This window comes from Penicillium verrucosum, assembly GCF_028828655.1.
Source record: "Penicillium verrucosum strain IBT 35672 chromosome Unknown utg000003l_segment0_segment0, whole genome shotgun sequence".
In the NCBI taxonomy this organism is placed as follows: Eukaryota; Fungi; Ascomycota; class Eurotiomycetes; order Eurotiales; family Aspergillaceae; genus Penicillium; species Penicillium verrucosum.
Window position 1 is genome coordinate 3,600,910 of NW_026643212.1, and position 14,899 is coordinate 3,615,808.

At 48.5% G+C, this 14,899-nt stretch overlaps 5 protein-coding genes across 5 annotated transcripts; 2 read left to right on the forward strand and 3 right to left on the reverse strand.

The window, feature by feature from the left end:
• Positions 1–308: 308 nt before the first annotated feature.
• Positions 309–3,570, reverse strand: N7516_008963 (putative sister chromatid cohesion factor (Chl12); the record flags this gene model as incomplete). The annotated part of the gene is made up of 3 exons (XM_057221682.1): positions 309–723; positions 781–3,295; positions 3,351–3,570. 3 exons carry the CDS (start codon positions 3,568–3,570, stop codon positions 309–311), a joined length of 3,150 nt encoding a protein of 1,049 aa, XP_057071954.1.
• Positions 3,571–3,961: 391 nt separating this feature from the next.
• N7516_008964 (electron transfer flavoprotein subunit alpha/FixB family protein) lies at positions 3,962–5,152 on the reverse strand (the record flags this gene model as incomplete). The annotated part of the gene is made up of 3 exons (XM_057221683.1): positions 3,962–4,539; positions 4,599–4,767; positions 4,847–5,152. The coding sequence occupies 3 exons, from the start codon at positions 5,150–5,152 to the stop codon at positions 3,962–3,964; spliced, it is 1,053 nt and encodes a 350-aa protein (XP_057071955.1).
• A 367-nt stretch (positions 5,153–5,519) lies between these two features.
• N7516_008965 (uncharacterized protein) lies at positions 5,520–6,773 on the reverse strand (the record flags this gene model as incomplete). Its single annotated transcript, XM_057221684.1, has 2 exons — positions 5,520–6,641; positions 6,702–6,773. The coding sequence occupies 2 exons, from the start codon at positions 6,771–6,773 to the stop codon at positions 5,520–5,522; spliced, it is 1,194 nt and encodes a 397-aa protein (XP_057071956.1).
• A 3,511-nt stretch (positions 6,774–10,284) lies between these two features.
• Positions 10,285–10,609, forward strand: N7516_008966 (uncharacterized protein; the record flags this gene model as incomplete). The annotated part of the gene is made up of 2 exons (XM_057221685.1): positions 10,285–10,336; positions 10,428–10,609. The coding sequence occupies 2 exons, from the start codon at positions 10,285–10,287 to the stop codon at positions 10,607–10,609; spliced, it is 234 nt and encodes a 77-aa protein (XP_057071957.1).
• Positions 10,610–10,858: 249 nt separating this feature from the next.
• Positions 10,859–12,231, forward strand: sun1 (SUN family protein UTH1; the record flags this gene model as incomplete). Its single annotated transcript, XM_057221686.1, has 2 exons — positions 10,859–12,124; positions 12,187–12,231. The coding sequence occupies 2 exons, from the start codon at positions 10,859–10,861 to the stop codon at positions 12,229–12,231; spliced, it is 1,311 nt and encodes a 436-aa protein (XP_057071958.1).
• Between the last annotated feature and the right edge of the window lie 2,668 nt (positions 12,232–14,899).

Below are 14,899 nucleotides of genomic sequence, written 5' to 3' on the forward strand. Positions count from 1 at the left end.
TTTATGTCTCAATGCGTCTGATTTTGCTGGTTTACTCGTTGGTGTTCAAATATGTCTCGTGGGAATAGAGGTCTCGTGGGAATAGAGGAATATCTTATTATATTCAAGTTGTCAAAATTTATACTCATTTAAGTGAAGTTTTCATCTCCATTTCAAATATTGACCAAGTAATTTAGTAGTGTCTGGTATTCAATGGTTCGTAGAAAACAGTGGTCATTATGAAAGGTATACAACAAATGCATGAAACCAAAACTCCAGCACACCGTGTCAAACGCTTAAAGGGGGCAACTTGGAACTCAATGCATATATTACAATCCAGCCATCAACTCTCCCATAGATATGGGTTTCCGAACCGCATTCGAGAAGCCTTCGTGGAAAGTAACCCAGACCTTCCGTCCAGCCTTAGACGACTCATCAACCCAGCCATCTGCGCTGTTTGTATCATTAAGCTGTGGTGCGGGCTGCTCAATCAGCCGACCAAAGAAGTCGCGCTTAACAGCCGCTTCCCTGATTGCTTTGGCTGCGGCCGTCTCATCAGAATCCCTAGGACCCTTGGCGCCGAGTCTAGATGCGCTCATGGCATCAGACTGCTTGCGCGTGGTCGCCTTGCGATACTCTTGGTCTAGCACCTGGCGGACTGCATACCGCACCGGCGCTGTACCACCAGAAGCCTCGATGGTACTACCTTTGATCTTCGAGAAGACCACAAGTGAGTCGATTGGTCTATTTGAGGGTATATTAGCTTTGTATGTCTCCGGAAAGATTTGGAATCCCACTCACGGTTCCATTCTGTACGCCCATCCACCGTGGTTTCCTTCATGTTCCACTCGGACTCTTTCAAAAGTCACGCCCATCCCGGTCATAACGCGCACAGTAGACTGAACAAGGGCACGCTCGGACTCTTTGCGGACGGTGGCGGTGCTTCTCTGGTCTCCGTTTCCACGGATAACAACTGGCTTGACATCTGGTGATAGCATGCGGATCAAGTAAGGGACTAGATCTGTAATGATACTTTCGTTCGACCGGAAAATGCGAGCCATGGGTGCCGAAAAAGAGGCGTGGAATGCAGTCATGGCCGCGCGGTTCTGCTTTTGTGCTTCGAAGGCAGCAAAATCGGCTTTGGGTCCTGAGAAGGGGTGGGGATCTTCAGCTTCCTCATCATCATCGTTCTTGTCATCATCGGTGGTTCTGCCAGTAGCCGTAGCAAATAGATGGTGGAATGCGACAACCGACTGGCTAAGGTATGGAATCAATTCCCATTCTTGGGATGAATGGACTTTCGAACTGATTGAATCATGGAAATGAAGCCAGTCGTGGGCGGCGTTAGGTTTGGAGAAGTAATTATCATCCTGGTATTGCTGGATGGGATATGAAGCGAAGCAGTCCGACACACAGCGGTCATGATCACCGCTAGAATCGATCATTTCCCGCAACCGGTTGATTGCGTGTCTCTTGCGCAGATCTGCCACGCCGACAGGGACACGGGTGTTGGCGGTATCAAAGCGATCTTGGAAACTCATGCCAACAGGGGCATCTGAGAAGCCAGCTCCTTCTGTGAACACACGATTCACAATCTCACGAACACCCCCACGACTTAACTCCTTGAAGAACGCGCTACCCTCAGCTGATGCATTAAGGACTCGATTCTCCAGCCAGTTCCTCGTCAGTCTGAGCGAGGATGGCACCGACTCGTTTCGAAGTTTGTGTGCCACAAATTCTGCGGCAACAAGCACGCTACGAATATCGCCCTCGGCAGACCCTTGGGTTTTGCCACTGCGCTTTTTTCTGCTCGCCATACCCCAGGCTGCTTCACATAACCTTCTAGCACCATCACTATCGCAGGGAATGCCTTCACGGCCAAATATAACCTTGACCCGCTGAACAACATTCTCCAATGGTGCTTGGCGGACGTTGATCATCTCTGCGATGGACGATGCCCTAAGAGGCCGGAGACTGCTGTGATAGAGATCATTGCAGACCAAAATCAACGGCCGCATGAATCGGAAGTTGTCACCCTTGCGCTTCTTGCCATTGTTGCCCTCCGAAGACGATTTCGCGTTCCGTTGGTCGAGCAATACAAGGTCAATGAGAGCCTTCATGAAACCGCCCTCACCGCCACTTCCAGAACCACCAGTGACACCATCGACTTCGTCCACAACGACACATACTGGTTTACCGGCACGGCGCACCTTTTTATCGCCAACCTGCACGTTCATACCTTTGACGTTCTCGGTTCCCAGCGCATCACGAATGCGGCCTTTGACCACATCCCTGCTGCGGTCATCACTTGCATTGATTTCAAGCACTTCGAAGCCAGCCTGTCTGGCACATACATGCGCTAATGTCGTCTTTCCGAGTCCGGGTGGCCCACTCAATAAAAGAACCTTTCGATGGATATACTCTTCTTCGTCCTCCTGGACAGGCTTCTTCGCCCGAGACTTGGCTAGACCAGGGAACACAATTGACTCCCACCCTTTGAGCCAGCGTAGGACTGATCGATGGGTGCGTTCATCGCCAATGAGATCGGTGAATTTACGAGCACGGTATTTCTCTGTCCACATTGCAGAGTCTATCTTCTTCTGCTTTGAGCTCACGTTGTTCGCTTCAATAGTTTTCTGGACTGGGGGTTGAGGGATTGTTTTCGTGGGCTTTTTGTCTTTGGCAGCATCGTCCAGCAATTTGTGGATGTCAATACCGTAATAGCTCTTCGTCGCTTTTCCAGGCTCTGTCTCGGATCGACTAGCGATCATTTGTTTGTAGGAAACCGGGGCCTGGACCTTTCTTTGCGCGACATTATGGGTCTTGCCAGCACACGTCTTGATCTGGAACCTCTTGGCCCGCGCGGGCCGAGGTGTCAGTTGTGATAGTGTTCGGGAAGAACTAGGCGTAGGGATGATTGTGTCGTTCAATTTCATAGGTGCCGGCGCCGGTGCCAGTATACTAGGGAGTTCCGCCGGAGGCTCCTGGAAGATGTGCTCGGGCAGGTCATATTGATTATTCACCTGCTCGTCCCGGAAAGCAGCGAGGTCGTCTTCTTCGTCATCGTCATCATCATCAACAAAGCCTCCAACCATGCGCTGGCGCTTCGGCTCCGTCGGCTGCTCGGATCCGTCCGCATTTGTGACCTTCCTCTTCTGCGAGTCATTGGTCGCATTGCCAGATGTAGGTGCAAGCGTGCTCGGAGACGCTATGAACGGCATTCTCGAAATGGGCGGCGAGGATGGGGGAAAAGAGAGATTTCGAATGGGAGTGTGAGAAAATGGTCTCGGGGTCGTAACGTTCTTCGTCGGCGTATCTACTGTGGTTGTCAGTGCCACTGTTCCAAGCAATGCATGATTGGGATCGCAAACCAGGTCGTATATCGTCCTCGCTGCGAAACACATCAGACAAATCCCACGCTCGGTGTTGAATCACAACCCTGTTGCGGGTTTGTTCGCAGCGATGCAGGTGGATTGCCTCGAGATCGTCGGAGAATGATTCGGACGGTGGGTTTATGTTACCAGGACCTTCGGAGTGGATGTGAAGGGCGGGGTCAAACGAGGATAGGAATGATGGCGAGGAGGGAAGCATTCAAGCGTTCAGACATCTCATGTCATTGAATGGTCTCCGATGTAATTCCCCTCTGATACACGCGCGACGCGTGCAGAACGCGCTAGTCCCGTTTTGGCCGCATAGTCCTTTTTCAATTTCTTCCAGGCTGTCTCTACAAATGTACACAAGCATTGTTTTATTTGTAGGCTAGATTCTTTTGAAAGAACAGTATGAAGTTTAAAGCATCCTTCCAAGGATATTAAAACTCAAATCAAAAATGATGGACATTCGGTATTGTAGACCAAACCAGTTTTGGTTCCAGTCCTCTAGTCAATGGTATACTATACGGTTCATTTAACAGACAAAAAAAAGGCATCAACCTGCTCGATAGGTCATGATACAAAAGGAGAAACTATTCGTGCGACCAAAATTAGGCGCTCTTGACCTTCTCGGTCAGCTCAGGCACCTTGTCAAACAGGTCACCGACGAGGCCAACATCAGCAATCTGGAAGATGGGGGCCTCGGGATCCTTGTTGATAGCAGCAATGACCTTGCTGTCCTTCATACCAGCCAAGTGCTGGATAGCACCGGAGATACCGGCACAGAGGTAAAGCTGAGGAGCAACGTTCTTACCAGTCTGACCAACCTGCAGACTGTTATCGGCGAAGCCACTGTCGACAGCAGCACGCGAGGCACCAATAGCAGCGCCGAGGGAATCTGCCAGAGGAAGCATGATGCGGTCAAACTCCTCCTTGGACTTCAAGCCACGGCCTCCAGACACAACACGGGTAGCTGTGGCGAGTTCCGGGCGCTCTGACTTGGCCAATTCCTCAGACACCCACTCGGTCATCGCGGGAACGTTGGGGTCCGCTCCGTCGACAACTTCGGCAGAGCCGCCCTCGGTCTCGACGTCCTGGAAGGCGGTGCCTCGCACCGTGATCACCTTGACGCTGTCGGTGGACTGGACGGTCAGAATCGCGTTGCCGGCGTAGATGGGGCGGACGAAAGCTGGGTTATGGTCAGTGGCCGGATCACATGTCAAACTTCTTCCTCGGGATTTCACATACTGTCCTCGCTCTCGATGCCGGTGATGTCCGAGATTTGCTGCACATCCAAGAGAGCAGCCACGCGGGGCAGCAGGCTCTTTCCGAAGGCAGAGTGGCCTGCAACGACGTGGGTGAATTCGCCCTTCTTTATGTTCTCGACGAGAAGAGGGGCATAGTTTTCGGGGAGGCCCTACCGTAGAAGAAATCCAATTGTTAGTTAAAGCTCCTTAAATAGAAATTGATTCCTAAAGATTTTAAGAGGTATATACCTTCTCATATGCGTCGTTATCCACAGCCAGCACCTTCTCGATGCCCTTAATCTTAGCAGCCTCGGCAGCGGAGGTGCCCTTGACACCGGAGCCAGCAATGAAACCCGTTACTGAGCCACCGAGCTTCTGTGCGGCCGCAATCGCGGACAAAGACGAAGACTCCAGCTTGCCATTGCGCTGCTCGAGAACGGCGAGGGTCGAGAGTAGGCGGGCGAGCGCCGAAGAAGCGGGCTGGCTCAGCTTTCGGGTGGGTTGGAGCTGAGAGCGGGCAGCCCGCAGGACAGAGTGCCTAGCGATCGGGATCATAATGACAACTTGGTGGAATTATTTGGCGTTGTTCTTCCAGGCGTGGAGAGAAGAGCAAGATTGAAGCTCGGCGATTCACGGTGATCTGACTTTCGGTGGCTATCGTCGGGATGCCAAGACTAGCTCCCGAGGTCGGACTCGGTTAATGCGGTGGTAATATAGCCTGATTATTCTTCGAAATGACGCCTGCGACAGCCATAAAAAGGCCTAGAGCTAATCTGTTATATTGTGCCTCTATGGCTTAGTTTGTTTACTGTCAGATTGATCTTGATTACTGGCACAATATAAATTGTCGGAACAATAGACACGTGATATTTTGTACGCCAGAAATACCTTTACATGCAGAAAACATTAAGAGCTATAACAATCATGAAGTCGACTTTCTCTTCTTCTTGCCACCAGTCTTTGTTGCGACGGGCTTGCTTGTGTCTCCATCCTCGAGAGCCTGGGCCTTAAGCTGCTGGAGCTTCTCTTTCCGCGCGGCCACGGATGCAGCCTCCTCCTCATCCTCTGCAGACTTGGTCTTCTTGGTCTTCTTCTCCTCAAGCAGCTTGCCGTCTCCAGCGGACTTGCGCTTCTTGGAGTCCTTGATAGCTTCGGTCTCAGGGGCAGCTTCCAGCACGTTGGCATCCTCAACCCACAACTCATCGGCAAGCCAAATAGGCAGGGCCATGGTGTTGGCACCCTTGATGTGAAGAGCCTTGATGTTTCTCCAGCCCTTTGCGACGAACTTATCGGTCAGACCGTTGACAACAGCGGCAATATTCTCAGAAAGCTGCTCGGCTGTGAACTTGGACGAACCGACCCGGACGGCAGCGGTGGTGGATGGTGCGAGCTGCACGGCGGCGCAGTTCAGGGTACGCTCGATCTCCTTGGCGACAATAAGAGGGGATGCAAATGAGGCGTCCTTCTCTTCCTTGGAGGAAGAGTTGTTCTTCTTGGTGTCCTTCTTGACCCGCTTGCCATCCACCTTCTCGATCTCGGCGATACGGATGGGGATTGGGCGCTTACTAGACTTGTAGAAGATCTTTCCGAGGGTCTGCACCAGGCGCATGGCGACACGGTCATCAGCCAGGAAGACATCGTGCTCGGCGAACAATTGGCGACGGCTCTCGAAGCTCTGATAGCGGGCCTTAAGTTTAGAGAAACCAATGACCTTCTCGATGCGGGAGGAAAGGCCTTGGGGGAAGGATGGGTCGGCAATGATATCTTTAACACCACGCTGAGGGTCGGCAGTGATCAAACAGATACTGAGCGAGGGAGATGTGTTAAGAGAGTGGGGGATGCTGATCTTGCCGGGCTTCAGGCGGTTCTTGTCGACCACATGCTGCTTGGTGGTGAGAACGAGCCAGATGGCTTCGCTCTTGGTCGCGCTGTCCTCGTCATCGGAATCATCGTCGCCAATAAGAGTTTTCTTGGTGGCGGTCTTCTCCTGTTCCTGCTGGGTAGACTTGATGTGCTTCAGCAGCGCGGTAGAAGCTTTGAGGGCCTGATTGAATTAAAGATAAGTACTTTGCGAAATTGGATCTGCGGAGTCATCGGTACTAACCTGGGGCTTATCAAGCTGGTAAGGGGAACCCGAGGTCACCTTCGAGGTGAGTTGAGTAGTAGAGGAGCCCATTTTAGCAAGTTGTAGACTCGATGAACACCTCCAATTTTTTTGCAATCATATCGGGACTCAAAAAAATTCGGAAGGCGGTGGCAGTTCATCCGTGCTTGGCAATCCAGACCCCAGTTGGTGCCTGAGGCCTCGATCGTGCCGCTGTAATCGCCTTTCTCAATATCTCGTGGGCTTAATTTTTTTTTTATATAGCAAACCAAGTCTATGTTGGCTCGAAACAGCGATAAGTGCTAGATAGATGGCTTCGCACCCATGTTATACCCCTATATGCGAATCTCGATCGCCATATAAATCGATGACAGGTTGACCTCATTAGCTTTCTCGGTGTGTGTAGATATCTCATATCGAAATCCCTAGAAGTATACAAATCCCAGGTGCTCGCAGGGCTCGTAAAGAATGTCGTCTTCTAAATGGTCAACAAAAAGTGCGATGGAACGATACCATGACTACTGGCAACAAGTTATACATATTACGCCCAAAGCAAAAAATGAGCTAACTAACTAGTGTCCGCTGATGCGCCAACTCGAGCTCATTATCCATGGTAATTTGATGTGAATGATAAGGGTAACTATGACCTACCAGTTCGCAGAGACTACGCCTAGATAAGTACTCCGAGAGTTCACCCAGAATTTTCAGATCCGACCTTGCTATAATGACAACCATTCTTTGTACGTGGGTGATTGAACCATCTATGAGACCAAGGGCAAGATAGCTATAGCGACATGCGAAATCAAATGCGGGGCTTGTCCATCCTTTAGTTACGGTCAGAAATCTAGAGAGAATTATATGGAAACTCTCCAGCCGCAGCTCACAGTATATACAGAGGATTGATTTGATGCTCCTTTGGTAGTAGCTTTTATTGTATGCAAGGATACAGAGTAACTCTGGAGTGGCTGATGAACGTGTTTCAAGTAATTAGATGCGTTAGTGGAAACTATGTTGTATGCGGCTGGGCGACACCGCAATCTACCTAGCCCTGGAGGCTGTTTCGGATTATCTAAAAATATGCACCATAGAATACTCCCTCGCTTCTCCAGAAAAAGAATCTTGCGAGAAGGGATCGCCACCTGACAAGTAGAGTGCCAAGTCGCGATAGACTTGGGTAACTATTTATAGACAACGGGTTGGATCTCTGTGTAGATCAGACCATTGTTGTAATGGTATACCTAACTAGGTAGTTACAACATAGTTATGTTGATAGGTATAACTATTGTATTTCCGTACTCTCTAGCAAATGTTACATTTAAACTAGCCAGATGTGTGGATTTTATTTTACCGATATCGAGGTGATTTAGTGGGAGAAATTACATGCCGCAAGGCATAGAAGCACCGCCAAAACCCACCACATCCACAATATATCATAGTTATATTGTAAGACCAGGTTTCAGGATTGACCGTGAGATGCTAGATTGCGAGGTTCGTACTGCTGCAAATTGTGTGGCTGTCCCTGATTATGTATAAAAAAAAGTCCTCTGCACGTGTTATGCTTTTTATCGCCTTCGCGTACATCTAAAAAGACACAGAGACACATCGGAGTGTTCTCAATGTTCCTAATAAGTATGTATCATCTGGGGCCAAACAGATCATATTACTAAAGTCAAGGACAGCGGGGGCAGTATACCCTACACAATTGATGTCACAGGACTGAATATGTACTAGTACTACATAACTAGAGGTATAACTAGTTAGGTACCAATCATAGCCTTATGTATTGCAGGTGCGCACTTTCATAATTTGCAAGATGAAATCCGGAATGAAAACAATACAAAATCAAATTAATTCGATGATACGAAAGATGGTACCGAGGAGCCGAACTGTGGGTAGGCTCCAGTTTTAATATATACTAGAATGCTTGAAAGTGAGCAGAATAGAGTATGATATATATCCAAATACTAGGCAGTTATAATATTATTCGTACACCGTGATAACCCAGGGAGCTGCGCAAGTATCTTCCCATAATATACAAACGCAAGTATCTTTAAGCGATACTGAAATCTGCTTAATAGCACCAAGTAGAGAAAAATGAACCGGGTCGACCGATGTTACAATTATTGCAGCACGCACCAGCTAAAACAAAAATCGGATCGAACGGAGGATTGTGGAACTGAGTATTAGTACCCGGAAATTTATGATGTCTTGGGGTTGGCTTTGAGTGTTGTCTTGGATATACATGTAGTAACTGTACGGAGTAGTTCGAGTAGCATTGCACGTCAAGACAAAAGCATGTCTTCATCAGATGCCCGCCTCGGCCGAATTTGGCTATTGTATGGAGAACGAGGAGAACGTGGGTGCTGCTATCGAATGGTTATTGATACAACAATACATTTAGTGTAATTTTAGTGTAATTCTAGAGACCTGCTAGAGCGTGCTATGACGCGGACAAAGCCGTATCGTCCAGACATTAGGATTAAGATTGCTGTGGATCGACGAGTCCGCCGGCTTCTAGCTCGCCTGTCTTTGTTCCACTAGCTGATCGATTATCAAAAAAGTGGATGGGCGGAGTAACTTTCGGCTGCTAGAGAGGGCTGGAATATGGAGAAATGCGTGAATTTAGAATTTGAAAGCGCGGAGTCGTCATCACTACGGATTGTGATTATAGCTGAAAAGCCTACGGAGTACGGAGTACCTATATAGGGGGTATAACGGTCCTCCGATATAGGTACCCCGTATACTCCGTACCTCCTGATTCTCTGGCAGTATTTATATAGTACTTATATCGTGGGCTGATATTTAATTTTAATTTGCGACGACATGAGCAGGTCAGATTTGTATATTATTATCGAACTTGATCTTGGTAGGCTAGAATTTGAGTCTAGTTAAAGTGGAATACAAATCGGACGAGGGAGCGAGCGTTAGTACTCCGTACCGGCCGTCAGGGGAAAGCCCTTGCTGGTTACGCACACCGTACTCTAAGTCTTGGAAATCTGGGTAGGTACGGAAGTAGATCGGTCAGGTCAGGCTGTCAGGGGGTGATAGTCTTCTAAGCGTCTCTCTACAATTACCCCTGGCGGGGTTGTTATCGCAACATTTATGTCGTATAAGGGGGAAGTAACTTCAATAGCGTGCTCTAATAAATTGCCGTACTCCGTATTCAAGTACAACATAAAGAATTAAACAAAGCAGAAGAATACTTAACCAGGACTTCGGTTGAAATGAATAATATAATCCAAATGGCTTTTTTTGGTACGGAGTACCCATGGATACGGAAGGAATTTCGGCAGGGCCAAGTAAATACTGATTGGTGTACCTGAATTCTGGGGCCCAAACAGGTGAAATCCTTGCCTCTGATTGGTTTCCCCTCGCAGTTTTTAATCTCGTTTTAACGCCAAGCCGCGTGGAGTAAACAAAACAAAGGAAAAAAAAAAGGAACTGCCTGGACCAACGGCCGTTATAGAACTAACTACTCAGGTGGATCGGGAAGAAGAGAAATATACAGACTAGTACTCCGTATGGCTTCGTGTAATAAGTACGTACAACATGGGATGATCTCTTGGAAATATTTATATTGTATATGCCAAGCAAGCAAGTAGCATCCAGGCCTCTGTCCAAGGTCCACTCCCAAGGTAGGCAGTGTAAGACAGCTTGTATCTCCAAGTTGTATCCCGTACCTGCCCCTTTTCCCGTGACAATCACGCTAACGCTATTGGGACATAGACCGAATCGCCCCCTCCTTTTTGTCTCCTCTCCCTGACTTCTTCTTCCCCAGTCTTTCCACTCACAGCTCTCCTTTCTCGAAGTTTTCCCACACCAGAGGGATTCGTTCTCTCCACATTCATTTGAAAACCGCTGTCTTTTACTCCATTGATCTTCTACGACAAGCGCGCGACTGCCCTTAAAATGTATGTGCTATCTCCTATCTATCCCTACGTATTGCAATAGCAAGTCGCGATGTGGTATGGTGCGGATTGTTTGTTGTGTGTCGACCTGAGCACTGTGGGTATGATTGTGCGACACAACAAACGCGATATAGAGTTGGAAAGACTTAATCGCGTCCAAACTGCTCTATGCGACGGGACGAAAAGAACTATACATGGATTATGACGCAACTAACACTTTATCATCAACAGTTCTGCACTACCACTACGATGAAGTTCCAAAATACCGTTGCCGCGCTAGCGACGGCTGGCCTCGCGGCCGCTCACGGCCATGGTCACGCTCACGCCCACAAGCGCGCTACCGAGACTGAGACCGTTTCGGTCCCCGGCCCAGTTGTGTACGATTTCGTCGTATTGGACCCGTCTAAGTCCGGCAGCCCTCAGTCCATCAGCATTGAGGAAGCCTGCGAGGGTCTTGCAAGCAATGAGTATGAGTGGCTGGACTCTGAGGTTGCTGCTGCTTGCCCATCCAGCAGCTCGAGCACTGCCGCACCGACCTCGACTTCCACGTCCACCCCAACAACAACCGCTACCGTTGCCCCTGCGGTCCTCCAAGTGACCTCGGCTGCCATCACCCCCGCCAGCTCGACAAGCACGGCTGAGCCCACCTCAAGCTCCACTACAACCGCTGCTGCTACCAGCAGCTCTTCCAGCTCCTCCAGCTCGAGCAGCTCCGGTGCCACCGGCCTCACTGCCGACTTCCCAGATGGTGAGATTGACTGCGGTGACTTCCCTTCGCAGTATGGTGCTGTCGCCCTTAAATACCTTGGTCTTGGTGGTTACTCCGGTATCCAGTACGTCAGTCTCCTCGATGATGTGATTAGCGATATTGTTACCGCCGTTACTGGCGATGAGTGCCACCACGGTGCCATGTGCTCCTACGCTTGCCCACCTGGATACCAGAAGTCCCAGTGGCCTACCACCCAGGGTAGCACTGGCCAGTCCGTTGGTGGTCTTCAATGTAAGGCCGACAACAAGCTCTACCTCACCAACAAGAATCACAAGCAGCTTTGCATTCCTGGTGTTGGCGGTGTCCACGTCAAGAACGAGATGTCCGACAACGTTGCTGTTTGCCGTACTGATTACCCCGGTACCGAGTCCGAGACCATTCCTCTCACCTCCTCCCCCGGTGATACCCACGAGCTCACTTGCCCCGATGGTGAGAAATACTTCCGCTGGGAGGGCAAGGTCACCTCCGCTCAGTACTACGTCAACCCCAAGGGTGTGTCCACTGAGAAGGGTTGCCAGTGGGGTGACAGCAGCCAGAGCATCGGTAACTGGGCTCCCATCAACCTTGGTGTCGGCTACACCAACTCTGGAAAGTTCCTCTCCATCTTCCCCAACACCCCGACCACCAACAAGCCTCTCGACTTCAACGTTAAGCTTGAGGGTGACAACCTCAGCGATGAGTGCCGTTACGAGGACGGCAAGTTCTACGACTCCAACGGTCCCATCAGCGGCAACAGCGGTTGCACAGTAAGTTTTCGTCCTAAACTCCCCGATTTGCAAATTTTCATACTAACACTATCTCTCCCCAGGTCGGCGTCACCTCTGGCAACGCCTACTACGTCTTCTACGACTAAATGTCGCAACCGCTTTTTGGTCGGCGGGAGTCCTTATACTGCCACGCGAAATTCGATGAGCTTCCCATGCTTCAATTACACTAGGGCGAGCAGAGCTACCGCTCTCATCTCATTCCCCTACGTGCATCTGTCTATATTCACGGTTTCTTATTCGAAGGATTATTATTCTTTTCTGTGTATCTTAAGTTCTATTTTGTTTTATGTGACTGGGCCCGAATCCAATCCTTGTTGCATATTTTCTGTTTTATTTTTCTTATGACCACATTTACCCCCTGGTCAGGCACATTGATGGGAGCGATATCTTTTTATTTGACGGTTAGATTTACCTTCTTTATCTTCAAGTACCAATCAGTTCTTGATTTCAAATCTACCCCTCGTTCCCTTCCCTTCCATCTTTGTCCTGGTGACTGAAGCTTGGATCTCCTTTCTTTGGAGTCTTGTTCCATCCTATGCCTCGCTTGCAGTGAAAGGTTCGAGTGTACGATTTGGTTCAGCAGGGGGAATCATGGCACACAGCTGGTTCTGTAACAGTCGGTCATCGGCTGGCCGTTCTTGAGTGATCTAGTCCAGCAGATCTGCACTGTCTGTTTTCAAACTATTTTCTTCATCCTTCGAATGACATTCCACAGATTTCCTTCCTAATCTCTCTTCCATGATAAAGTAGCCACCAGAGCTAACTATCTATTCCAATGACAGTCCATGTAGGGCCCTCGGTCCTTATTTGAAACATATGTCGCATAACCTGCCAGTCAGCAAGGTGTGGCATGTACACACCTAGGCACCGTTGTATTTGAGCTAGTTACCCAAAGTCCCCCACAATGTGAGGGACCAGCTAATTATTAGTGTGGCGGCAAGCGCTTGGAGTATATGACATGTCGGGTACATGATGAAACGCCAGATGCATGACCCCACCGGGTAGCTATAGCATGCATGGTTGCGTCATTGCTTCTAGTATGTCTATTGGCAACAGAAACTGTCCATTCAATAATGTACATCGCAGCCTTGTGGAAAGAAACCTGTCTCGTCTTGCAAAATTCGTGATTCCTACTAATCACGTGCTAATATATATAAGAGCGAAGCCCTAACAAATCGTGCTAACTAATGCTCGAGGCGGGTTTGTGGATGTATAGCCCCGCATAACAGATTCTGAGGAAAGATTAATGGCTTAATACTTCATGAGAACATTAGAATATAAGATTAGGTCTTAAACCATACCCATCTGATAACAATGCGTAGGTTGTTGTTCTTCATGCAAACAAGTCTCACTCCGCGCCACACAGACGTTATCCTACAACACACGCTGTGCCCGACCGCTTAAACTACTTTCTCCTGATTTGCGACGGGGAGATATTGGGTGTCAGTAAGTCATCTTTTCTCACTCACAGCTTTCTTTCGACTTTCAAACAAAGCCAAAATCTTTACGAAGAATATGCAGCTGGTCAGCTGGTATGTGCTTGACGATGGTCGATATTACGCGCCCGAGTGACGATACATTTAGCAAGATTCTCTGCGACAGTCTCAAGAAGAGTCTCAAGACACGGTCTTCCTATTTGAGTACGGCGAAGTCCACCCACTCCCCGGTAAGGCATAGACCTGAGACCTCTCGCTAGCTAAATTCTGGCATTATTTTCAATGAGACAATTTTGTTCCCTTGGGAAGCATTGGAGTTAGCGCAGGGGAACAACATTTTGATCAATTGCCGGTCAACACGGAAAATATCGAAAGGTGTTTGTTGATGCCAGCATGGCAAAAATGAGTGGAAATAAAATTATATAGCACCTAAGAAGCAAGTACAAAACCAACCTTGATCATACCTGCAGCTCGGGGAGGGAGGTAGGTCAAAACTTCAATTTAACAAGCAAAAATACACTGTAGAGCTTAAGTATAAAATGGTCATTGCTCAATTACGTCTGTTTTTTTTGTATTACCTCTTATCGATTAATATAATTTTCATACCTAGGTAGTGTACGGAGTACCGTTTTATATAACCGTCCATTAGACCACATGCGTTAGACCCATATATAAGGCAAGGGGATCGGGTTTGCGAGAAGCAGAACTCCACAGCTGGTACAACATATATAATCATTCCCACACGTAAAATTATCCAAGAGAACTCTATGATAATACTGGGAGTTTCTAGAAGACCGGTGAAGTGAACTATACCAAAAAACATACCAAAAAATCAAACTAGCCGAGGCCCCACCACTTGTCAACAAAAAGCCCAGTGCAAAAAACTAGGGCGTTTTGTTATTTTTTCATAACTGGTCAGGGTGAAATTTGACTCAAATGCCCTTGGAGTGAAGCCTTTTGGTTTGAGTAAAGCTCGAGCCAAAATGATACCAAGGTGGTTGGGGTTGGGCAAATGGCTGGGAGACGCGACGGGGTGACCGGTGATCAATTTCGTGCCAGTAAGTGGGGGTTTAGGGGGCTTGCATTTTCTGCTGGAAATTGTATGAATTGTATACCCTAGTACCTTCCTAGTATCTTGGTCTTCGTACTAGAGTATTAGCTATGTACGAGTTTGGAGAAGATGCCTAAATTCCACCATTGGATCCTGATACTTGAATAGGCCGACCATTTAGGAGGGAAAAGAAGTTGTCCTCGTATTTTTAAAACCATTCCAGAGGCTACATGCGAAATAAGGTCAGTTTTGGAGTCATGAATACCA